Here is a 25,557-nt window from a genome sequence, read left to right on the forward strand (position 1 = left end):
TGCTGTCGCGGCGAACCGGGGCGCACGGCGGGGGCGGGACTTCCGTCTGGCGCCGCCTGAGGAGGGATCGGCTGCAGGCAGAGACGCGGGTGGCCAGCGATGGCCGCGGAGGGGGCGGACTGGGGCCTGGCCCACGGAGGCCGATGGATGGCGGTGGCCGAAGGGCCATGCCACTTGTCGAGGGCATGCTGTGGGTCTCGCGCCTGTCTGTCCCGCCGCCGCCGCCGCCGCGGCCGCCGTCACCACCCTGCGAGGTAGGAACGGTAAGCACGCCAGGGCTCTGGGGACAGAACCCGGGTTCGAATCCCGGCCCCGACGTTTCAGCACTACGTGCCGTTGGGCATGGGCTGACGTCACGTCGCCGGGCCTCAGTTTCCTTATCAGGTGTAGTGAGGAAGTGGGGCCTGGGACGTGATCAGTGTACCATCAGTGTTGATTATTAGAACTAGCGGGTTTCCAGAGGCTCTGCCTAACATCCATTCATTAAAATTTAATTGAGCGCCTACTATGTGCCAGTCACTGTATGGACAGTGAACAGACAAAAATACCTGCCTCTATTTGGCTGACATTCTAGACTGGCGCTGTCCATGAGAAATGTAAGCGAACCACAAATGTTACCCACGTGCATAATTTAACATTTCTCGTAGCCATACTAAAGGATAAAAAAAAAAAGAGAAAGAGAGAGAGAGAGAAACAAGTGATGTTAATTTTAATCATGTGTTTTATTTAATCCAATTTATGTCCAAAATGTTATTTCAGCGTGTAACCAATATAAAAAGGTATGAGATCTTTTTACATTCTCTTTTCTTTTCATGCCTTTGAAATCTGGTATGTCTTTTACACTCACAGCCCATCTGAAGTTAGACTGGCTACGTTTCAAGGGCTCAACAGCCACAACTGATAGCAGCTACCACATCGGACCATGCAGAGCTAGATGGGGAGGCAGGAAAGAAATCAAGTGGATTCCACACCAAGTGGTGAAAAGTGGTAAGACTGAAAAGTAAATTGGACATAGGGCAAGGGTGGGGTGTGGAGGTTGCAGTTTGAAAGAGGGCTGTCAGGAAGGTTGAGAAGATAGGATTTGCAGAAGGACCCCAAGGAGTCAAGAACACTGAACCAATAATCATGCCATTTATGGTTTTGTGCAGTGTTCGTCCAATAGAACTTTCTGTAATGATGGGCATGTTGGTTTTTTTTTAATCAGCACTGCCTAATTTAATAGCCACTAGCTCCATGTGGCTTTTGGGCCCTTGACATGTGGCTGGTGGCACTGGAGAACTGAGTTTTTAATGTACTTAATTTTTATTTAATTTAAATTTGGTCACCTAGAGCTCGTGGCTCCCAGAGTGGATGGCATAGATTTAGTAGAATGTCGACAAGTCCAGTGCTCTGAGTTGAGCTTGTACTGTGTGCTGAATGCTTTATGTGGGTTCTATGGAGTCCTTACAATAGCTCTGTGAGAGGGGAGCTATAGTCACTGTCACCATGATGAATAATGTAGTCTTTCATTCATTCGTCTGTGCTTTATCCTTGCTATCATTAATAGACTTTGTTTCTTAGAAGAATTTCAGATTTGCAGAAATGTTGCATAGAAGATACAGGGTTGCCATTTTCCCCATACCATTTCCCTGTTTGTAACATCTTTCATTAGTATGATACATTTGTTACACTTAATGAACCAATATCGATACAGTATTGTCAACCACAGTTCATGTTTGTTTAGATTTCCTTTGTTTTTACCTAATGTCCTTTTTCTCTTCCAGAATCTCATCTAGGATACCACATTACATTTAGTTGTCTTCTCTCTCTAAAAAGAGATATAATTGACATACAATATTGCATTAGTTTTATATATACAACATAATGATTTGATACATGTATATATTGCAAAATGATCACAATAAGTTTGGTTAATGATTAACCTCCATCACCACACATAGTTACAATTTTTTTTTCCCTTGTGATGAGAACTTTTTAAGATCTATTCTTGGGACTTCCCTGGAGGTCCAGTGGTTAAGAATCCGGGCAGTGGGCATGGGTTCGATCCCTGGTCGGGGAACTAAAACCCCACATACCGCATGGTGCGGCCAAAAAACCAAAAAAATCCCTTTTAAAAAAAAAAATTTATCTATCTGGCTGCACTGGGTCTGAGTTGCGGCACGCGGCATCTTCACTGCAGCTTGCAGCATGCAGGATCTAGCTCCCTGACCAGGGATCGAACCCGGACCGCCTGCATTGGGAGTGCGGAGTCTTAACTGCTGGACCACCAGGGAAGTCCCAAAATCTATTCTCTTAGTTGTCCTGTCTCTTTAGGCTCCTCTTGGCTTTGTCAGGTTCTCCAACTTTCCTCGTTTTTGATGGTCTTGATGGTTCTGAGAAGGGCTGGTCAAATATTTGGTAGGGGCTTCCCTGGTGGTGCAGTGGTTGAGAGTCCGCCTGCCGATACAGGGGACACGGGTTCGTGCCCCGGTCCGGGAAGATCCCACATGCCGCAGAGCAGCTGGGCCTGTGAGCCATGGCTGCTGAGCCTGCGCATCCGGAGCCTGTGCTCCGCAACGGGAGAGGCCACAGCAGGGAGAGGCCCGCGTACCGCAAAAAAAAATATTTGGTAGGATGTCCCTCTATTGGCATTTGTCTGGTATTTTTCCGTGGTAATACTGGGATGATGGGTTTGAGGGAGGAAGACCAAAGAGGTAAAGTGCTATCCTTATTACATCCTATCAAGGATACATACTATCAGCTTTATTTATGCATGTTGATATTGGCTTTCATCACCTGGCAGAGTTAGTATTTGTCAGGTTTCTCCACTATAAAGTCACTTTTCCCCCCTTTCCTTTGGAAGGTAGTCACTATGTGCAGCCCACACGGAGAGTGGAGATGTCTGTTCCCCTTCTCAAGGGTGGATATCTACTTAAGTTATATGGAATTCTTCTGCATGAAAGACTTACCTCTTCTTCCCCCCATTTATTAGTTTATCCAATCTTTTTTTTTTTTTCTTTTGCCGCGCTGCGCAGCTCGTGGGATCCTAGTTCCCCAACCAGGGAACGAATTCCAGCCCTTGGCAGTAAAAGCACTGAGTGCTGAGTCCTAACCACTGGACTTCCAAGGAAGTCCCCAGGTTATTCTTGTTATCTCTCTCAGCACATGCTCTGAGGGTCCGTGAGATCAGGAGACAGAAAGATGACTCAGCTTGGGTTCCTGCTCTCGAGGACATCACTGCTGCAATGGAGAAGAGGACGTGTAGACACATAAACCCAGTTAGTGTGATGAGGGCCAGGCACAGAGCACCACCTCTCATGAGGGCAGCGTCTGGGCCAGAGGACAGCAGGAGCAAGGGTCTACCAGCCAGAGGATGTGGGAAGTGGGGCTTCCAGATAGAGGGACCAGCCAGAGCAAAGGCACAGCTTTTGTTCCCGAGCGTGGTTCAGGAGCAGGGAGTGGTGGGACACGCCAAATGCAGGTCATGAGGAAAGAGGATGGTGAGATGGGACTGGAGAGGTGTCTGTCTCCAGCTGCAAAGGGCCCTAGAGAGTCAGGCAGGGAAGGTGGGATTTTATCCATCAGACCAGGAGCCGGCAGACTACAGCCCGATTCCACCCATGGCTCTTCTTTTGTACCGCCTGTGAGCTACAAACGAGTTTTACATTTTTTTATTTTTTAATAAATTTGTTTATTTTATTTATTCATTTTTGGCTGTGTTGGGTCTTTGTTGCCGCACCCAGGCTTTCTCTAGATGCGCAGAACGGGGGCTACTCTTTGTTGTGGTGGGCGTGTTTCTCATTGCGGTGGCTTCTCTTGTTGCAGAGCACGGGCTCTAGGCGTGCAGGCTTCAGTAGTTGTGGCATGAGGGCTGAGTAGTTGTGGCTCACGGGCTCTAGAGCGCAGGCTCAGTAGTTGTGGCGCACGGGCTTAGTTGCTCTGCGGCATGTGGGATCTTCCCTGACCAGGGATCAAACCCGTGTCCCCTGCATTGGCAGGCAGATTCTTAACCACTGTGCCACCCGGGAAGTCCCTACATTTTTAAATGGCTGGAAAAAAACAAAAGAAGAATAGCATTTTGTGACACGGGAAAATTACATGACGTGCAGTTTCAGCATCCATCAAGTTTGATGGTAACACGGCTGCACCTGTCGTCCATGTGTTGCTGGTGGCTGCTTTCAGGCTGCAGGAGCAGAGGTGGACTTGCTCAGGCAGGGCCCGCTTTCTGGCTACGTAAACGATGCAGTGACACAGGGCCTTGCACTTCTGCTGTCACTGTTCTGAAATTCTTAATCTATGAATGAGGAGCCCCATGTTTTTATCTTGCACCAGGCTCTATAAATTGTGTAGCCAATCTTGGCAACAGAGATCAGATGGCCCACAAAGCCTAAAATATTTACCCTGGGGCCCTTTTCAGAAAAAGTAGGTTGGTCTTGCTGTGGTGGGCAGAATAACTGCCCCACAAGCGGTCCATGTCCTGGTCTCCTGGACCTGTGAAGGTGTTCCCTGACCTGGCAAGAGGGACTTTGCACATGGGATTAAGGATCTGGAGATGGGCAGGTGACCCTGGATTATCTGTATGAGACCAGTGTCATCACAAGGGTCCTTATCAGAGGGAGGCAGGAGGGGCAGAGAAGGAGATGCAGCAGTACTATAAGCAGTGATGCCATTGACATCTTTGAAGATGGAGGACGTGGCCATGAGCCAAAGAATGCAGGCAGCCTGTAGAAGCCAGAAAAGGCAGGGAAACAGATTCTCTCCTAGCACCTCCAGGAGGACCGCAGACCCACCGGCACCTTGATTTTAGCCCGGTAAGACTAACTTTGGACTTCTGACCTCCAGGACTGTAAGATAATAAATGTGTCTTGTTTTAAGCCACCAAGGTTGTGGTCATTTACTGTAGCAGCCACAGGACCCTGATATTCCTGCCATAGGCAGTGGGCATCTAAAAGAATTGTCTTACAGCCAAAGAGAATTTTAAATGAGACACTTAACATGATTCTTTGCTTATTTGTTAGAAGGAAGGGACCCAGAGGCAGGCGGGGTGTGCACTCTTCAAAAGAGGCAGGCTGTCAAGAAAACCCCTCGGGAGAGCTGTCAAAGCAGGCATGGGTGGGATGTGGAGAGGAGGAGGATTCCAGATGTCTTAGAGGTGGGATCTCTGGGACTTAGTGACAGTCACATGTGGAGAAGGTGGTGGCCCGAGTCATTAGGCACAGCGATGGGGAAGCCATGACATCTGGACCACTTACAGGGCTCCGAGTGTGTGTGTGTGGGTATCTTGGGGACATAAGAAATGGGTTTAGGGAACTCCCTGGCGGTCCAGTGGTTAGGACTCAGCACTTCCATTGCAGGGAGCACAGGTTCGATCCCTGGTCGGGGAGCTGAGATCCCGCAGGCTGCGCAGCACGACCAAAACAATAGGTTTAAATGTCAGGGGTGCCGTTCACTGGTCAGCCCCCAAACAGAGCCGAAGCATTGAAGCAGAGCACCCATCCTGCTCTGGACAGAAGCCGGGCAGCCTGGTTGAGCCCAAAGAACCTTCTGGCACTTGAGCTCTTCGGGGCCCGACTTCAACCTGATTCCATCGCAAGTGCTGAATAGGTGAGTTATTTAGAAAACCAGAAAGCTGTACTGACCTTTCCCTGGACGGTTGAGTTTAGTTTTGGGTGGGCAACCCTTTGGGGCTCATGGCCCTGATTACTTCAGTGTTGGAAGAGTGGGTGGCCACGGGCGCTGGCTCCTTCCGGGTGTGGGTCGCCCGTGCTTCCTACTTGTACACATTTCTCATCCGAAGAGCCTGGCCCTGGAGCGGGCACAGAAGCACAGGGCTTTCGTCCAGGAACTGCTGTGCTGATAACCTCCCTGAGCCTCTGTGTGCTTATTTGTAAAAAGCAGGGGGCACCAGGGACACATGTAGAGCAGGCCCCGAGCAGAGCAGATGATGCCTGGGACAACCATTGTGGTGCAGCCCCATAAAGGAAATTCTATGCTTAGTGCCCGGGAGAGCAGGAAGGGCTCCCCAACTCGTCTCCAAATGCCCCAGCATGAGATCACACGGGTCACTGACCTGAGTGAGCGTGGCGAGTGTTGGTTTCCAGAATTACCTTTCTGGATCTGACCCATGCCCCTTACACTCAGCTGACCTTCCGGCAAGAACAGCAGTGGCATTTTGCATTTTATCTCCTACTGGGTCAAAGGTTAGAACAGCTTTGATTCTGAGGGTCACCGTGTTATTGACGGTGATCACTTTCACTTCCACCATCATGTCACCCTCCTCATTTCTGCCAGTGACCAGGTAGTAACTGCTGTGTCACTTTTTTTTTTTGTTTTCCATTTTTAAGATTTCTGGGTTTTTTTAAAAAAAAACCAACTGTTCTTTTTCATGCCATACAGGTTCTCCTTCTTGCTCTGTCTCTAACTGTTTTACATGTCTCTGCTGGGCTTTTTGCAGTGCTTCTTAAAAAAAAAAAAAAAAATTAAGCAGAAATTCAGTGGTTTCTAGTATATTCACACTATCTCATTCCAGCACATTTTCATCACTCCAAGAAGGAACCCCATGCCCATTAGCAGTCCCTCCCCTATCCCCTGGCAACGATTAATCTACTTTCTGACTCCATGGATTTGCCTGTTCTGATCACTTCATATAAATGGAATCATACAATATGTGGCCTATCGTGCCTGGCTTCTTTCCCTGAGCATCATGTCTTCGAGGTTCATCTGTGCTGTAGTGTGATTTAGTACCTCCTTCATTTTTAGGACTGTGTAGTATTCCACTGTGTGGATGGACCACATTTTGTTGATCCATTCATCCATCAATGGACGTTTCCTGGGCTGTTTCCACCTTTTGGCTTTAGTGAATCATGCTGCTGTGAACGTTTATGGACAAGCGTTTGTATGAACATGTGTTTTCATTTCTCTTGGGTAGATACCTAGAAGTGGAGTGGCTGGATGACAAAATAACTTTAACCTTTTGAGGAACTGCCAGGCTGTTTTCCCAAATCATTTCTTTGTAAATGGAGGCTTTGTAAATGGAGGATGGAGGCTGCATGCCTATCAGTCGTTGGCTCACCTGGCTGTGACCATTCTCCAGCCCTGTTCCTTGTCCAGCCTCCCATGGGAAGCAGGCCAGGGGCCCGTGGATTTGCCAGGGTGCCTCCCACCTGTCCCGATGTGCCGGGCAAGTGCAACCAAGGGTGGGTGTTCCCATTACGGGGCCTCTGCCCCACCCTGGCAACTCCCACATTCCATGTAGCAGGAAACCCTCAAACCACCCAGCTCCCCGGACGAAAGGTCCAAAAGCACAGCCGGTGGCATGTCTCGGAGTGCTCCACAAGTGCTAACCTCTGATCTCCCGTAGTTAAGAGCAAGTTGCGCCGGAGGAAAAGCCAGGTGTGTTATCAGCTGTTAAAAGCTCACGCAAATTGCTAAGAACCGAAGGAGCAAAGATCAGAAACAGACAGTTCACGGGGGTGGGGGTGGGGGAGTCAACAAACCTCAGAGTGGCCTTCGGGTGCGGGCTGGTTAAGAAGATCATTCCAGGGCTGCCAGGACCCGGACACTGGCTTTCCTCAGGGTGGTGGCCATGATAATCAGAAAATTCCAAAACCTTTGGAAGATACTTACCCAGCATCTTACAGGGGTCATAGTCTCACCCTTTGGTTAAACCACCGAAAAGTGTCCTGAGCCCCCAGTGGAAGGGCTATTCTTACAGCCTTTAATGAGTAGGAGTTGAACCCAGGCCATGGCAGTGAAAGCCCAGAGTCCAAACCACTAGGCTACCGGGGAACTCCTTTCAATGAGTAAAAGGTTGGCAGTGATCTAGACGCACAGTGACGCAGCTGGCTTGGGGAATCGCGCGTCCTCTAGAAATGATGGGCAGGAGCCCCGCAACCATGTGGAGTAAGAGTGCCTCTCAGGCGTGGGCTGAGCACTATGGGGACGCAGTTTAATCCTCACCATAAACCTGTGAGTTGGGTACTGTTGGATGGGCAGGAGGAAGGACTGAGCAGGACGCAGATAACTCGGGGGTGGGCGTGGGAGCTGGGGAGAGGGAAGGGGCCGGGGGGATGGTTTTCATGGACCACTCTGGGGAAGGAGAACCCAGCTGGGGTGGAGGCTCGTGGTTTCGTGGTAGCATCTGTGGGGTGTTATTTCCACTCCTCCACCCAGCCAGGGCCCAGCGGCTTAAGATGCTCGAGGGTGAAGGGAAGCGGGCATCCTCAGTGGTGCAGTTAAAGTGATGGCTTCAGGTTCACACGGGAGGAGGAGGAAACCAAGGCCATGGAGAAAGGGTCCATCTTCATCTTTGTCCCCCCCCCCACATCCCTAGGCACCCAATGGGCTGCCATCTTGCTCAGGTGCATCCTGGGTGTGTGAGTTCACTAGGGCTGCCAAAAGAAAGCACAGGCTGGGGGCTTAAACAACAGAAACACATTTCCTCACAGTTCTGGAGGCGAGAAGTCCAGGGTCGAGGTTGGTTTCATTCGGAAGTATTTCTCCTTGGCTTGCAGACAGCCGTCTTCTCCCTGTGTCCTCACGTGGTCTTCCCTCTGTGCTCTGTCTGTGTCCTAATTTCCCCATTTTATAAGGACACACATATGACTGCATATTGGATTAGGGTCCACCCTGTACTCATTTTTAACTCTAAGACCTCTTTAAAGACCCTAAATGCAGGGACTTCCCTGGTGGCGCCGTGGTTAAGAATCTGCCTGCCAATGCAGGGGACACAGGTTCGAGCCCTGGTCCGGGAAGATCCCACATGCCGCGGAGCAACTAAGCCCATGAGCCACAACTACTGAGCCTGTGCTCTAGAGCCCACGAGCCACAACTGCTGAAGCCTGTGCGCCTAGAGCCTGTGCCAAGAGAAGCCACCGCAATGAGAAGCCCGTGCACAGCAACAAAGACCCAGCACAGCCAAAAATAATAAATAAATAAATACATTTATTAAAAAAAAAAAAACCCTAAATGCAAAGACAGTCATATTCTGACGTCCTGGGGGCTAAGCCTTCAACATATGAATTTGGGGGAGGGGGACACAATCCAGCTCATAACACTGGGGGAGCATGTAATTCTGCCACAGCCCACTGGGTGTGGGCGGGGGAGCTCAGGTGGCCCTCATCACACACAGGCACTGCCCAGTCTTCCATAGGCCAAGGGGATTCTGGGGTTTGGGTACCGCATTCTCTGGTGGATGGAGCAGCCCTGGGGCTCCAGTGGGTGGACGGGGAGCCATACCTTAGGGGCTCTGACACAGCCAGGGGCCATGTGGAAATGCCCAGAGGCTGGCCACAGCAGGGGCAGGAGCCAGTGGTGGTGGGAGAGGTGGGCCGTCACCCCAGACCAGCCCTCCCCTCCAGGAGCAGCGGTTTTCCTGGGCTCACCCCAGGGAAGTCCCACTGAATACATGCTCGCCTCCCCCTTTTCCCGGGGCCATTGCGCAGTTGCACCGGGGCTTCCTCTACCCAGATCACCGCAGCCCGCCTTCCTCCCACCCCGCCCCTTCCTCCCACCCCCTCGTCTCTCCCCCCAGAAATGCAGCCCCTCTGTTCCCACGCCATCTTGGGAGATGGGGCGCCGGCACAGGGTTTGGCTCTCGGTTAAGCGGTCAGCAGAGTGAGAGCCCTGCCCTCCCCAGCCTCTGCGGGCTCTTTGAGGGAACTGCTGGCCTTATCACCCCCAGCGGCCAGCACGGAGCCTGGCACCCAGTAGGTGTCAAAGGTCTGCTGACCTAATGAACCAGAAGCCAACTTGCTCTCAAGGGCCAACGGCAGTAAGGCACTAGCCCGGTTTCACCATGTCGCGGCAGAACCCACCCCGCTCCGTCCCCCCCACCCCAACAGGGGTCCCCTCCTCAGTGGGTGAGATGGACACCCACTCCTGCCCAGACCCCAGGAAGACCCGTCGGAACTCAAGGGGCCCGTATTTGAGGGACGTCACCGACCTGAGCCCTGCAGGGTGGCGGCAACAAGGAGCTGGAGGGGGGATCCCCCGCACCAACTCACCCCTCCTCCTGTCACGAGCCCTGTCACCTGCTGTCTAGTGTCCCGTGGGTGAACTAGATTGTTCCCCGTCCAATGACAGATGCATCGACCTTAGCACACCGTCTGACTCCCTTCCCTTCCCGGTGCTGCAGGGACCCAGAGGTCAGAGTGGGTCAGGCCTGGGGTGGGGCTGCGGAGCGGGGCGCAGGGAGAAAGCACTACTACTCAGCTCTGTCTCCCTCCCAGGGCCCCACATTCCAGAGGTAGGAGCCTTCAGCCCACACACAGGCTTCCGTTCTGGGGTGGGCCAAAGGTCAGGAGGAAGTAGAAACAGCTTTTCCCCAGAAAGGTGGGGTAGGGGTAGATGGGCCACAGGTTGCTGAGCAGAAACCCTCCATGCGGAGAGAAGGGGAGAAGCCCCTCTGGGTTTGGAGAGACAGGGCCAGAAAGTGGCCGCAGTAGGGCTTCCTGCTGTTAGGGCCAGAGGATTCTTCCTAGTGGAGACAGAACCCCGTGCATTGCAGGATGTGTAGCAGCATCTCTGGCCCCCCACCTCCCCACCCCAACTGTGACAGCCAAATATCTCTCCGGACTTGGGCAGCTGTCCCCTCGACCAGGTTCCTGTGCTGATGTTAAGGGCCCTCAGGTCACAGCCAGGTCAGGTATTCAGGGAGCCTGCTGTTTTATGTGCCCTAGTCCCTCTACCTGGAACTCTCTGCCCCCCATCCCCCTCCCTACCTGCCATCTTCCAGAACTGAGTCTACATATCACTTGCCCCCAGGAGTGTTCCCCGTCCCCCTTAGGAGGTTGACCCCCATGGGTGCTGTGGTAGGCCAAATAATGCCCTTCCCGCAAGTTGTCTCTGTGTCCTGACCCCCAGAACCTGGGAATATGTGACCTTACACAGCAAAAGGGACTTTGCAGGTGTGATTAAGTTAATCACACCTGGAGATGGGAGATGATCCTGGATTATCCAGCGGCCCCAGCGTCAATCATGGTGGTCCTTATGACAGGGAGGCAGGAGGGTCTGGGTCTGAGAAGGAGATGTGATAACAGAAGCAGAGGTCAGAGAGAGATTTGAAGATGCTCTACTGCTGGCTTTCAAGATGGAAGAAGGGTCCAGGAGCCAGGGGATGCAGGTGGTTGCTGGAAACTGGAAAAGGCAAGGAAGCCCATTCTCCCCTAGAGCCTCCAGAAGGAACGAGCCCTGCCGACACCTTGATTTTAGGACTTCTGCCCTCCGTGACTGTAAGAGAATACCAGGAATCAGGGCTTGGGTGGACCAGACAGACCTTCTCAGGCTTAGAACACTGAGATGGAGAAACAGACAAAATGATCACTTTTTCTGCCCAAATTAAAAAAAAAAAAAGTTATGCACGTAAAGACCGAAAAGCCCTAATCCTTGCTTCACGTAGTTGACTTTGAAAGGCTTCCCACATTCTCCAACACGTCCTGGACCAATTGTTTTCCCCTCATCCCTAGGAGAAAACATCTCATTTTTATAGCCATACATCTTGAGTTGGCAGAAGTTCACAGCCAAACAGACATATAGTCTACGAGGCACCTCAAGCTCTTTCATCAACAGCTAAAATACCAAAGCAGGGTTTGTGCAGCCTCAGCCCTCCCAAAAAAGGACCAGGGACAGAACCTTGGGAAAATGCTCTTGTCACAGAGATGACGGACACAAAATGGGTTGTAGATAAAATTCATTGGTACAGGACCTGGCAGTGGATATAGAATTCATCAGCACAGGACTTGACATGCAGCAGGCAGATTTACAGTTGTGGTTGCAGTATTCACTATTAACAGCTGAGGGATCAGGGCCAAACAGCGTGGCATTTAAAACACACATACACACTCAGCAACACGGCACGTGAGACAGAAGTGAAACTTGGGTCGCCCGATTTCTCACTAGAGCAGTTGTTCTCAGCAGGGGGCAGGGGAGACAGGTACTTTTGTCTAGGGGCATTTTGGGGTTGTCACAACCAGGAAACAATGCTCAGCGGCATCTAGTGGGTGGTGGCCAGGGATGCTGTTCAATATCCTATAATGCACAGGACGGCCCTCGACAGCACAACACAAAACATAACACAAAAGTATCCAGACCCACAGGTCAGTAGCACTGGTGGTTCTAGGCTTCCATTTTCCTGGCTATTGAGGGTCCCCTGCAAGTCCATATGAATTTTAGGATCCGCTTTTCCATTCTTGTAAAAACAAAAATGGTCATTGATATTCCATAGGGATTGCATTGAATCTCCTTCTATTCCTAGTTTGTTGAATTTTTTTTAACATAAAAGGGTGTTAGATTTTGTCAAATACTTTTTCTACAACAATTGAGGGGATCATTTTTCCTTCATCTTATTAATGTGGTGTATTAATTGATGGATTTTCATTTATTGAACCACCCTTGCATTCCTGTGATAAATCTACTTAGTCAAGTGTATAATCCTTTTAATATTCTCCTGAATTTGGTTTGCTAGTATTTTGTTGAGGATTTTTGCATCTGTGTTCATTAGGATTATTGGTCTGTAGTTTTCTTGTGATGACTTTGTCTGGCTTTCGTATTAGGGTAATGCTGACCTCAGAGAATGAATGAGTTAGGAAATGTTCCCTCTTCTTTTTCCTGGGAAGAGTTTGAGAAGGATTGGTGTTAATTCTTCTTTAAATGTTTGGTAGAATGAACCAGTGAAGCCATCTGGTCCTGGATTTTTCTTTCTTGGGAGGTTTTTGACTACTGACTCAATCTTCTTACTTGTTATAGGTCTTTTCAGATTTTCTATTTCTTCTTGAGTCAGTTTTGGTAGTTTGTTTTTAGCGGTTTGCCAGTTTCACTGAGGCTATCTAATGTGTTGGTGTACCGTTGTTCATAGTATTCTCTTATAATCCTTTTTTATTTATTTCTAGAGCTCAGTAATGTCCCCACTTTTGTTTCTGACTTTGTTTTTTTTCTCTCTTCTGGGTCCCTGTTTTGCATCATGTTAGCATTCCTCACATGCTATGGCAACCCCTTTGTTAGAAAAACAAAAATGAAAAATCTCCACGACAGTAGGCACCAGTCTGTCTTGTCACCGCTCTAACTACCCAACCTGGCACATAGTAGACCTCGGTAAATATTTCCTGAGTTACTTCTTGCTAAGGTAGGGCATGAGAAGGATTGGGAAAGAGGCTTCCCCACAGCCCTCATGGGAGGACAGCCTGGTGACTGTTGAGTCTTCTTGTGCCTGAGCTGATGCCCCTCCAGTGCATCTTCCACGTGACCTTGGCAGAGCTGTGACACAGGCCTGACCACAACCCTCCCTCTGGCTAAATCCCTCAGCAGCTCCCCAGCGCCCTCTGGATGAAGATGGCCCGTCTTAGCTCAGCACGTGAGGCCCTGAATAGCCTATCGCCTCCCACCTCATCTTCCACTATCCTCCCCCCCACCCTCGCACCTCCAGTCCCCAGCCATCCTGAACGTGGTAGGTCTCTCTGGTGTCCTGCTCCATCTGGCCGCTAACACCTGCTTGTCTTTAGGTCTCCATTCAAGTTATTCCCCCTGGAGACCTGATAAGGTGCCCTCTGAACCCCTACAGCCTGCCTGTGAATGTTTTTCTAGAATGCTGACCATGTAGCCTTCCAGCATCCCACGAACATCTCCCCCACTAGCTGTGAGCCCCGTGTGGGGAGTGATGCATCTGTTACCTGCCTTCTGTCTCCAGCTCTCTGCATATCACTTGACACCTGTTTTATTTATTTTTATTTTACTTATTTTAGTTTTTGGCTGTGCCGCACCGCATGTGGGATCTTAGTTCCCAATCAGGGATCGAACCCACGCCCCCTGAATTGGAAGCACAGAGTCTTAACCACTGGACCACCAGGGAAGTCCCCCTTGACACCTGTTTTAAACTGTAGCTTTTATAATTATTCAGGTATGGTGAGGCCAACAGATCAGGAGACGATTGCCACTAAAAAGGCACCTTGTTACTCACAGAGCCCAGAAGGAGGGGGCGCACACTGTGCCATGCAGGGCCACATGGGGAGGCACCAGGGCCAGTCAGGAGGCAGAGGGAGCGAGGGGGAAATGTGGGCAAGAGGCTTTATTGTGATTTCTGTGGGAAGGATTGAGTGAGGCAGGGTAAGCAGGCTTAGGACTGGCTAGTTTGAATAATTCCAGCAGGCTCTGGGGTACAGAGACTGTCCCTAGTTGTCTGGCACCTGGCCCTGGGGTGATCAGGGCTGGAGGATAGACGCCTGATGGACGAGGGGGTTAGGGTATGGGCTCTGGATTGTCTGGTTTGCATATGAAAGGTGCCCTTATAAGGAAGTCATTTACTATCTTTGGGAACCTGCTAGCCCTGGGAGGGATAGTACTTCCACCATCAGTAAGGCCCTGGCTGTCAAATCATCAGAATAAAAAACACATGCTGGGAGCACAGAGGATTCTTAAAGCAGTGAAATACTCTATATGACACAATAATGGTGGGTCCATGTCATTATACATTTGTCCAAACCCGTAGAATATACAACAGCAGGAGTGAACCGGAATGCAAACTATGAGCTTTGGATGATAATGATGTGTCAGTTCATTAATGGTAACAAACATACCTCTGAGATGCGGCATGTCGATAATGGGGAAGGCAATGCATGTGTGGGAGCAGGGGGTATATGGTAAATCTCTGCACCTTCCCTTCAATTTTGCTGGGAAAATTAAACTGCTTTAAACAAAAATGTCTTAATAAAAAATAAAAGGAATTGAAGCTAGAGGTAGAACGTATAGTAAGTTCAAGCACCGTAGTAACCACTCTACTCAATCCCAGCTCTACAACTTACTCGTTCTGTGCTGTTTCCTTATCTGTTAAGAGTGATAAGAGTACCTTGCTCATAAGAACGTTGAGGTTTAAATGAATTAATGTTTCATTTATAGTAGAATCCAACATATGCAAGCCTTACATGCACTGGCTATTTCTCCCAAAATATAACTGTTAGATGGTGTCTCACTTTGGTTACAGAAATAAATGTCTTGGGGGAGAAAGATGATACTTATAACGTAAACTCTAAGCACATCAACACAAAAATAGGTTACTTTTTCCTGTTACAGATCAATTTTTTGATCACTTTACATTATATTAAGTTCTAGTAACAAGTTTCCTGCCATCTTTTGTAAAGAGAGAAAGAGGAGACAAATTGTATGAGGGGAAGCTTACATTCTACACCACTCTACTGGTAGAAGAGACAGGCTTAGGCTCTTATGGGAAGACCACAGAACCATTAGCAAAACATTCACGTGTTCACGTATCATAGACAGTGACTTAAGTTTGTATCAACTAGTGTTTTTCCTGAACCAAGGTAACTAAAATTTAAAATGTAGAACTTTGATGTACCCAACTGTACAAACTGCCAGAAACTATAAACTACTTTTCATTTTTAACATTTTGAAATCCTCATTCTCCTACAAACACAAAATGAAGCCAACAAGGAGAACCAATTCTTCATCACTTAAGTTTGTGAAACAGATCAAATGCTTTGTGGGCATAACCAAAGGTAAAACCTTCAGTAGCTTACATTTTGTTCATGACGAGGCCGGTGTATAAACACTACCTAAAAACATAGTAAATTTTTCCAAGAGTAACAATAACTATTAAACTAAAAAGAGTTAACAAGCATTCAACAGTTCTCAAACAGATACTCATCAAAATGAGGGAAGTCTAATGTGTCATCTGCTAAAGAATTCAACGCTGAAGTAGAAAAAAAACTCATCAAAAATACCAGTCTTCATAACAGCACCACTTCTATAGTGATTTGAATTAGTAGCTGAGTTACTAAGGTTTGAGGGTGGCAGTCTTGGGGGAGAATACTTTGCTAAGGACTCAGTACTGCATAAAAATGATTTGTCAAATTTACTCCCAAACCTCCCCCTCCCTTTTTTTCTGATTGCAAAAGTAACACATGTTTATTGTAAGGAAACCTGGGAGAATACAGGAAAACACCAAGAAAATTTCGGAGCACTCATCTTAACACTTAGTGGTAATAACTACTGCGAACATTTTCATATTTTTATGCATTTAGACTTTAAGAAATAAATATGAGATTCTGTTGTACCTATTTGTTAATGATCTGTGTTAATGTTTAATGAGCATTTTTCCATCTTAGTTTTTGACAACTTTTAGATAGCTATATAATGTTACATTGTGTGTATTACCACTGTTTCACCAATTTATATTTTGAGGTGATTTGTATTGTTTTGGTATTGTTAATTATCCTTATTGATAAAAATATTCACAGAAAAATAAATAAAAGGAAAAAGAAACAATGTAAGCTTTCGAATTGACTCTAACCTGTGGCTGGAGATGCATTCTCCAACAAGAGAGACACCAGCCACGTGGGGCTATTTAGCACTTGAAACGTACTGGAAATGTACAGTAAGCCATGTTTTGAAGACTTAAAAGGGAAAATATCTCATAAATCATTTTGATTTGATTATATGTTAAAATGATGTTATCTTGGATAGGGTTAAATAAAATACATCATTGAAAACAAACCAAAAAAGACACACTTAATACAGCACCCAAGCAGTATATGTGGAATGGAGTCAGACCTGGACTTGGAATCTGACCCCCCGCTTACTTAGGTAAATTAACCTCTCTGGACTTCAGCTGATTGCTTTTTTTCCGTGTCAGGTGGCGATAGATATGAATCCCATAGGGTTTGCTGTCACCTCAAGTCACTCTCTTCAGAGGAGCCCAACCCATCCCCGGCATCTCCCTGTCATGCCTTGCTTCGCTATTTGCTACCTGTGTTCTGCACTGCTTACCCTGGTACCCAGCCCCGTACCTGGCATACAGCAGGCACGCGCTACATGTCTGTTGAATGAATGAGATAACAAATGGCCTCAAACAGGTATCTGGTGAGGATCAGTGACATCACTGTCAACTTCCATGCCTGGGACACATCTCCTTGCTCCCTGCAGTCACCCCAGGACTTAGCACGTGGCTGGTATGTAAGAGGTGCCCAGAAAACCTGTGTGGAGGGTGTGAGTGGAGCTCAGTAGCTTCAAAGAGGGACTCACAACCCTATGGGACCCTCTCCTCAGGGCTCACCACCCTTGCCCCCCATGTCACCCTTGCCCCTGCCCCGGCCCCAGCTGGCTCAGCCCCCACGTGTCCATAGGAGGAGAAGAAGCACAAGGACCGAGGCCAAGGCCACGAACAGTGCTGGTAGCCCAAGCTCCCCACCCAGGTCCCCTGGAACACAGAGGCAGCTGGTCAATCTGGGGAGGGAAGCCCCTCAAGGCCGGCCTTTCAGGAGGCAGCTGGGCCATCCACATCGGGAACACAGTGAAATGGGCCCCACAGGGCCAGTCTAGAAACCAAGTCCCTGAAAGTCAGGCCAGAGGCTTGCAAGGCATCCTTAAACAAACAAACAAACAAACAAAAAACACCAATTTTCCCTCCTTCCTCCAGTTGCCTGGTAACCACTCTGCATCAGGACCAGAGTGAAAGGCAGCTGGGTACGTCCAGGCCTGGCAGACAGGGCACCCAGGGTCTGATATGCTCCCCATAAGATGCACAACTATGTAGAGTTGTTGGGGGGTGGGTTTCCAGCTGCTTCTCTCAGAGGCCACCCGAGCTGGGCCCTGCAGGCACCATAGGTTCAGGAGGGTGGTAGGCAGCACTGGGGTGGGGGGGGTGGGGGTCTGATGCAAAAGCAACTGCAGGAGGACCCCTACTTCAGCTGGTGGTGCTTCCTCAGCATCCTTTCTGATGAGCTCTGCTCAATGGCCTTCCCCCAGTAGGGGACTGTCCCCCTTTCCTTCACAATATTTAAGAAATAAAAGTCGGATTTTCCTGGCCAAGAATAAAAAGTTAGAAGGGGGAATGACTTGGCCTCTCTATTTTATTTCATTTTGGATGTGCCGCACGGCATGTGGGATCTTAGTTCCCTGACCAGGGATCGAACCCGCACCCCCTGAATTGGAAGTGTGGAGTCTTAACCACTGGACCGCCAGGGAAGTCCGACTTGGCCTCTCTGACCCTCGGTCTCCTTCTCTGTAAAAGTGGGTCAACCGTTGAGCACCTGGGAAGTTCCTCCAGCAGAGAAATGAGAGGGAGCCGGTATTCAGTCCGCCCCAGAGGAGCTCACTCCAAAGGCAGTAGTTGGAATTTCCCCTCACCAAGCCCACTGGTTGCCCCAGTCTGCAGTACAGCCATCTGTGTGCACCCACTAGAGGCACCCTGAGCTGAGCTGTGCCCTTGCCCACCCCTCCCCCACCCCGGGGGCACTGCAGCCTGCCCTGCAGTCCTTAGGGTGTGGTCAGCCCCTGCGTCTGGCTCAGCTGCAGGCTGGAGGCCACGCACAACGGCCCCATTCTCTGAGCTGCTGACCGAGAGGAAGCTTCTGTCCTCTGTGCCCGGTTCACACGTGCAGAGAACAGAGTCCCCTTGCTGGAAGCAGTTTACCCTTAATGCCTCCAGCAGCTGTAGGAATGGAGGCTTCCCCTCTCGCAATTTAGCCCTGACCGTGGAGCAACTGCGGTCCTCCGAACTCTGGGTTTCAACCCAGAGCCATTAGTCCCTAAGCATCCCGTCCTCTGCCGGGACACCTGGGTTCTGAGCCGGGTCCAAGAGCGCACAATCCCTGTCTGCCCCGCGCGCGTGCTGGTTCCTCTCACCCCTTCCTCCCCGTTAAGGCTGCCGGTGGGACAAATTGTGAGGTGCAGGGAGGTGGGCTCGCTCACGGGGGACCTCAGCCAAGGTTTCGTAACGCCACGTCTTGGCCGCTGACCGCTGGCGGGGCAGGCAGGGGCAGTGGGCCGCAGCGGGGAGGCTGGCCCCAGCCCGCCACGCCGCGTCCCCACGCCCTCAGCCACGCGGAGCCGCGTCCTGGGCCAGCCTTACCCACCCCGGGAGCAGCCACTGCCACCGGCACAGGACCGCGAGGCGGGCCGCCGAGTGTCGGCGGCTGTGGAGGGGAGGGGCGGGGCGGGGCCCGTAAGCCCTGCCCTGGCCTAAGCCCCACAGAGAAAGCCCCGCCCCGGCGCCCAGTGCCTTTCATCAGGCCCCGCCCCCTGTGCTAAGCCCCACCCATCCGGCCAGACCCAGGGAGTGGGTGGCGTGCCCCACCCCCTGCCAGGGCCTCCTGGTGGAGCGCGAGAGATGAGAAAGCGGTACAGAGTGTCATAAATACTCAGGGTGGTCCATAGCTAAGGATGCGGACAATAAAAAAGTTAAAAGCAATCAGCTGCGAGCTCTCTGCAGAACCCCCTTCCCCTTCCCCGACGCTCCCCACCCCACCACCCCGATCCCCACACCCCTGTTCCGGGTGGGCCGCGCTAACCCAGGAGAAAAAGAAACTACTTCTAGTTGGGTTTTGCTTTGCTTCCTGCCTGCGTGGTTACCTGGGGCTCCCTCTTTTCTTCCAAAACCAGAGCATTGCTTTATTGTGGTCGTTAATAACAGTTCTATTGAGATTATTCTCAATGTAATACTGGGGAAAATTCATGTTCCATACGTTGCATGATAAAAGAAATTTTTACATATTGAGATATAGGGAAGCCATTCTGGCTTATACATGAGTTAACTTGAATTTGATGCTACCTAAAATAGCCTGTTTGTGGCCTATCAAACATGCACTGCAGTCTGCTTTAATTATTAAAGAAAAGGGCACATTGACCAGAAGTAAAGAATGTCCATGTTAAAAATAAAGATTAAAGCCCCTCTTCCTGGGATGCCAGGGCTGGTCCTCCTTCGATGATAAGACTCCCTTCCAGGTGCCAAGGTCATACTGACTTGTTGTGTACATGCTGGTCTGTTTTTCTGAAACCTTGAAGAAATGTCTCCCTGACTTGTTTCATATTCTTTCTTCTGACAAGATATAAAACTGCCCTGAAAACGCTGCTTCTCTGGAGCAGTTTCTCAGAGTAATCTGGGAAGCGGGCTTCTGGGCTAGTCCTCAGTTTGGCTCAAATAAAACTTTCTATTCTTTTCTTTTTTAAAAAATTAATTAATTAATTTGGGTTTTTTTGGCTGTATTGGGTCTTCGTTACCACGTGCGGGCTTTCTCTAGTTGTGGCGAGCGGGGGCTACTCTTCATTGTGGTGCACGGGCTTCTCATTGCGGTGGCTTCTCTTGTTGAGGAGCACGGGCTCTAGGGCGCGCGGGCCTCAGTAGTTGTGGCGCACGGGCTTAGTTGCTCCGTGGCATGTGGCATGTGGGATTGAACCCATGTCCCCTGCATTGGCAGGTGGACTCTTAACCACTGTGCCACCAGGGAAGTCCCCAAACTCCTTTCTAATCTTAATATTGATTATCTTCGCCAACATCACCCATTGAAAGTGTACCATTCCGTGGTGTTTACTATATTCACAGAGTCCCTTGACCATCACCACCATCTAATTTCAGAGCAAAAAGAAACCCATACCTTCCCTTTCGCCCTCACCCCCCCCCATTCTCCCCTCCTCCCAGCCCATGGCAATAACTGATTTTACTTTCTATTTCTATGGGTTTGCCTGTTCTCAAAAACAAGGCTTTTCTGTGACACGCTAAGTCATCCCATTGTGTGGAAGGAGAGAAAAATGCGGTGAAATCAGGGCCCCGTGGGAACAGGCGGCTTGGGAGTGGGGAGCAGAGGTGGAGGCTTGCCCCCTGCTCTAGGCTGCCTGGGTCCTGCCCCTGGGAAGCCAGTATCCACCTAGAGGTGCAGCAAGAGAGGGGCCGGGACAAGGAGGAGAAAGGACCCTCCAGGGAGAAAGCCGGGGTGCTGGCTGAGGGGCCTGGGATAGGGGGCACGTGAGCCTTCAAGGGGGCTCGTTGAGGTCAAGGCTGTGACTGTCCACCTGCATCCGTCCGCCTCTCATCACTGAAGGAGCCAAATCCCTGTCCGTCCGTTCCCCCCACCCCCCGCCCCGTCCGAGTACTTAGTTGAAGGTGTCATTTGTTTTCTGCCCAGCTCTTTGATTTGGGTCCTTTTGCCCCTCGCGCCCAACTTCCAACAGGTGCATCCTGACATTGGAGAGAGGAGCTAGAAAGACATGGGGAGAACAGAGGAGGGCAGGGCGGGAGGGAGAAGCTGGGAGGTGGAGTGGGAGAGGAGGTGGGGAGGGAGCGGCAGGGCGGGGCTCCATCTATAAAGGGTGAAGCCTGCTGGCGTGGCAGGCAGGTCCACTCCAGCAGATACCGGCTCCAGGGACCCCACTGGCTTTGGTGAGTCCTCCCCCCAAGACCAGCAGCAGGTCCCGCCAGCACACTTGTCCCCATCCTATGCCACCTGCCTCCCTTGCAGAGGGCCCTGGCTCGAGACGGGGGTGCTCCCAGTGCCTGCCACTGTCCATGTTGGGTCCTCATCAACCACCTCCCCCCGCTTCCTAGTTAACCCTCAAGGCACCGGAGGAGGAAGACCAGCCTGCACTATGAATCCATGGCTCCTGGTCTGCCTGGTGGCCTGCTTCGTGGGTGCCTGGGCTCCCACTGTCCACGCTCAAGGTACTATCTCAGATAATACCTACCCTCCCCCCTGGAGTCCCCCTCTCCCCATCCTTCTTGTGCCTCCCCTGCCATGTGCCTGTCTCCTCCCCCAGAAGCCTCCCCCATCCCTTCACCACTGAATTCACTCTCGGGTGGACAGCTCCCCCCAGCAGGCATGCACAAACTCCCAGCATTTGTGCAGCTCCTTGGGGGTGCATGGTCCTCAGCCCCTCCTTTCAGAGCCCCTGGGTGCCTCCTCCACAGTCCATGACCTAAGGCCTCCCTCTGGACTCCAGCCAGCCCAGGGACTGCGGGCAGCGGGGCCGCTTACCCCCAGGGACACACTGCAGTGACCTGAACCTGCAGAGCCAGGGGTAGGGGTTGAGATCAGAACTTGGGAGACCAACAAACATGGGTCTCCATCTCAGCTTCCCCTACTCCAGCTACCTGTGCGGTCCGGCTGAGAGTAGCTACTCAGCGTTTATGAGCCCCCGTTTCCTCATCTGCAAAGTGGGGCTCCAAACTCCTGTCGCAGAGATGGGACGTGAGGATCCAATGGGCTGATTCCCGCAAAACTCTTGGCCCAGTGCCTGGCAGCAGCACTGATAACCATTACTGTTATCAATGGGGAATTCCTCTCCTCCTCTCCCTAGCTTAGGCATTTGGTGATATTAGTGACCAAAGGTTATTCTGACTGCCCCCAGTGTCCCCCAGCTCTGCCGCTGCGTTCTGCATCCCGCTGGGCCGGAGGAGGCAGCTGAGCCCCAGCAGCTGGCCAAGCAGGGCCCCTGCCCAGGTGGAAGCCCCATGGCCCCACCCACCTGCCCCTCATTAGCTCTGAGAGGCCCTAGTCCTGACCCCAGCAGACCTTACCCTTTGCCCAGGAGGGGACTGGGCTGCGTTCCCATTGTCCTGCTATTAGAGGTCCATTTCAGGCGCCAGGCCCAGCCTGGGCCCATTGATCCTGGGGCCAGCGGGGCCCTCAGCCCCGGGGAACTGCCTGCCTGGCACTGCAACACAGGGTCCATCTGACTCCACTGACCCTTGCTCTCAGGGTCAAGGTGGGGGATGGAGGGAGCCTCCAAGCCCTTCCCACGGCCCTCCCAGAACTGAGATGTGGCCCCTGGAGGCACGGGTGGGCAGAGGGACGGATCCCAGAGGACCCTGAAGGCCCAGCACCGTCTCCACATTAATTCATCCTCTGCTCATTCCACCTGCTCATTCTTCCAGAACCTTCTGGCACCACCACCTCCTCCTCGTCCAACCATGCCCCCTTCCCCTTCTCAGGGCGCTGCACCCCCTCCTTGCCCTCCGCCCCAGAGCAGGAATGGAAATGGCCTTGGTCCCCCATTTATTTCGTGGTCCTGGGCCCTACCCAGCAGGGGCCTGCAGGGCCCTCTCCAACTCCCACTTCCTGTCCCCTTATCAAGGACCAAAGGTGAGCCGAACGGCCTCCTTACCGTCTGGGCTGTCCCTGGGCCTCCACAGGACATGGGAGAGTTGTGCTGTGCGCGCGGGGCGGGTGCCCAAGGCTGTGGGCGTTCCTGAAGAGCGCATGCGCAGCCGCACACGCACGTGTAGAGATGCGAGCCTCTGGGCGGCTGTGTGGTCGCAGGTGCTTTTGAGGACTGCTGCCTGGCTTACCACGGCCCAGCAAGACGGTCCATGCTCCGGTTCGCCCAGAGTTACCATCGCCAGGACGTGAGCGGGAGCTGCAACCTGCCTGCGGTGATGTGAGTGGGACCATGGGGGAGGGGGTAGGGACTCTCACGCAACTTCCCTCCCCACTTACACCCCCATCCCTGCAGATTCTTCTTCCCCCAGAAAAACAAGATGGTGTGTGGGAAGCCAAGGGCCAGGTGGGTGCAGATTGGGATGAAGATCCTGGATGCTCGGAAGAAGACCCATTTAAAGCCCCACCACGGCACCCGGAGAAACTTCCAGGGTGGGTGAGACCCCAGCCCAGCATCTAAGGGGCCGACCCTCCCTGCTGCGGGCCCCTGAGCTTCTCAACCCCCAAAGGAGGGGATGGCAGGCCAGCATCTGACAGCTGCCTGCACCCCAAGAAGAGTCAGTGGCTTGTGAGTGGGAGGCTTGAGTGAACATGCAGCTCTTTTAGTCAAGACACTTTCAATTGCTAGAGATGGACAATTCAAGCAAATGGGAAACTCATTGGCTCAAATAACCACCCAGTGGGCGGCATCCGGCTGGGCTGGATCCACGTAATCCAAAGGTATTGGTGGAGCTCTTATCTATTTCTCTTGCCTTCTCTCTGACAGCCCCTCATTCTGGGGTGAGGAAGTTGAGCTCTGGAAACTCCACACTACCATTGTCGAAGTTTAGCGGTCCCACCAGAAGCAGCAACAGGAAAACCTCCCTCCTGAGAACAGCGAATCCAGGTCAGGACTCTTGAGCCTGTGACCATTCCTCCCCTCATCACTGCTGAGGAGTGAGGGCTCCTGATCAGCCCGGACTGGGTCAGGGGGCTCACCTCCAGGACCACGGAGGGCTGGCTCTGTGGTCAGCCCCACAGATTCGCATGGGGGGTCCTAGGGGGCTGTTCATTATTACCCTGCTCCGGCCCAGGGGCTTCGGCAAGTGCTGAAATGAAACGCCAAGTGCGTGGACTGAAAACTTCAGGGCCCCTGACTCCACTCCAGCGCCCCCTCCCCTGCCGATCCGCCCCGTCCCTCCTGCAGGACCATGAGCCCGCACTTCTCTAGGATCAGCCAGCACGAGATGGGCTGGACCTCTGTATGCCACAGTTATCACCCTGCAGCCTCAGCTGCCCCAGCCCCTCTGTGCTTCAGGGCAAATCTCAGTCCCCGCACCTGAGGCTGCATCAGTTCCCTCCCTGTCACCCCTGCTACCTCCTGCTCCTCAGATAGCTGGAACAAGGGAGCTCTGTTATTTCAAGCCCCGTGCCTACTCCAGGCACCAGAGTCACACCTGCCTGGGCAACGATTCTTGGAAAGAACCATCACTATAGTTGCCTAGCTGTAGGGACACACCTGCCTGTGTCCCTCTGGGTCTTTGCAAAGCTTCAGTTCTCTCCCAGGATGTGCTTCTCTGTAACTTTTAAATAAACCATTGGTGGGACGTCATTCCTGTCTCTGTCACCTTTCATTGTGGGGTGCGAGTCCCCAGCCTGTGTTGAAACCCACGTGATCCCCTCCCACCCCAGGATCTGTGCTCTCAGCCTGGGGTGCTGAGCACTGGGGCCTGGGGCCAGGGTGCAGACTCAAAGGAACTTCCAGGCCCCACGACACTGTATGGGTACCCAGAGCAGATGCCATAAACTCTCTGAGCCTCGGTTTCCCCACTGTGAAACAGAGGTGATAACACTGCCTGCCTCATACAAGTCTGTGGGGACTAAATACACTGCCGTTTGTGACATACAGCACACGCACAAGCTACATGTTAACACAGTGAGTATCCCATCCACTGAGCTCAGCCATCAAATTCAATAGATCCAGTCCAACCTGGAGCCAGGCAGGATGGAGCCAGGACACTGCCCAACAGGTTCTTCTACCTGTAATCTGGTGTCACCTCGGCCAAGTCATTTAACCTCTCTGAGCCTCAGTTTTCCGATCTGTAAAATGGGGATGAGAATAACAGTATCTATTCCATGGGGTCATAGTGATGATGTGATAAGGAAGAACTTTTCTTTTTTTTTTTTCTTTTTGCGGTACGCGGGCCTCTCACTGTTGTGGCCTCTCCCGTTGCGGAGCACAGGATCCGGACACGCAGGCTCAGCGGCCATGGCTCACGGGCCCAGCCGCTCTGCGGCATGTGGGATCCTCCCGGACCGGGACACGAACCCGTGTCCCCTGCATCGGCAGGCGGACTCTCAACCACTGCGCCACCAGGGAAGCCCAGGAAGAACTTTTATATTCTATTACAAGTTAATCACTAAAGGGATGTTGCCTATAAGCTTAAATTATACATAATGGCCCATCTTGGGCCAGGAACCCTGCTTCCCAGGTAATGAGCACTAAGCTAAAATACCTTTGTTTAGCTCACAGGAAACATCCAGGCCAGGCCCACCTGTGAATGTCTGCAGGAAGAAATGAACACATCCCCTCCAAAAGCTGACCAGAACAAGGAAATTGGTTTGACTTTACTCCCTCCCCTTTTAGTATAAAAGAAGCCTGAAT

General features: G+C 51.5%; 1 protein-coding gene across 3 annotated transcripts; it reads left to right on the forward strand.

Annotated features, from left to right (window-relative positions):
* The first annotated feature begins 10 nt into the window (after positions 1-10).
* On the forward strand, positions 11-24,504 carry CCL25 (C-C motif chemokine ligand 25). Of its 3 annotated transcripts, none has more exons than XM_033400985.2 (6): positions 11-263; positions 850-987; positions 21,305-21,418; positions 23,016-23,133; positions 23,209-23,345; positions 23,680-24,504. In XM_033400985.2, exons 3-6 carry the CDS (start codon positions 21,346-21,348, stop codon positions 23,811-23,813), a joined length of 462 nt encoding a protein of 153 aa, XP_033256876.1. In that variant the 5' UTR covers positions 11-263; positions 850-987; positions 21,305-21,345; the 3' UTR covers positions 23,814-24,504. The 3 variants fall into 3 exon arrangements, 2 of the variants coding, with proteins under 2 accessions (XP_033256876.1, XP_049563675.1); XM_049707718.1 differs by having other exon boundaries at positions 11-254; XR_007476372.1 differs by lacking the exons at positions 21,305-21,418; positions 23,016-23,133; positions 23,209-23,345; positions 23,680-24,504 and adding an exon at positions 1,764-4,857.
* Positions 24,505-25,557: the final 1,053 nt, after the last annotated feature.

Source organism: Orcinus orca, chromosome 3 (assembly GCF_937001465.1).
Source record: "Orcinus orca chromosome 3, mOrcOrc1.1, whole genome shotgun sequence".
NCBI lineage: Eukaryota > Metazoa > Chordata > Mammalia > Artiodactyla > Delphinidae > Orcinus > Orcinus orca.

What these genes read in the sequence shown, in the direction of transcription:
- CCL25 (XM_033400985.2), top strand. Translation starts at nt 21,346, where the DNA reads ATGAATCCATGGCTCCTGGTCTGCCTGGTGGCCTGCTTCGTGGGTGCC. An exon ending in TCCCACTGTCCACGCTCAAG is followed by an intron (nt 21,419 to 23,015) that starts GTACTATCTCAG and finishes GTGTGGTCGCAG; the next exon opens with GTGCTTTTGAGGACTGCTGC. An exon ending in TGCAACCTGCCTGCGGTGAT is followed by an intron (nt 23,134 to 23,208) that starts GTGAGTGGGACC and finishes CCATCCCTGCAG; the next exon opens with ATTCTTCTTCCCCCAGAAAA.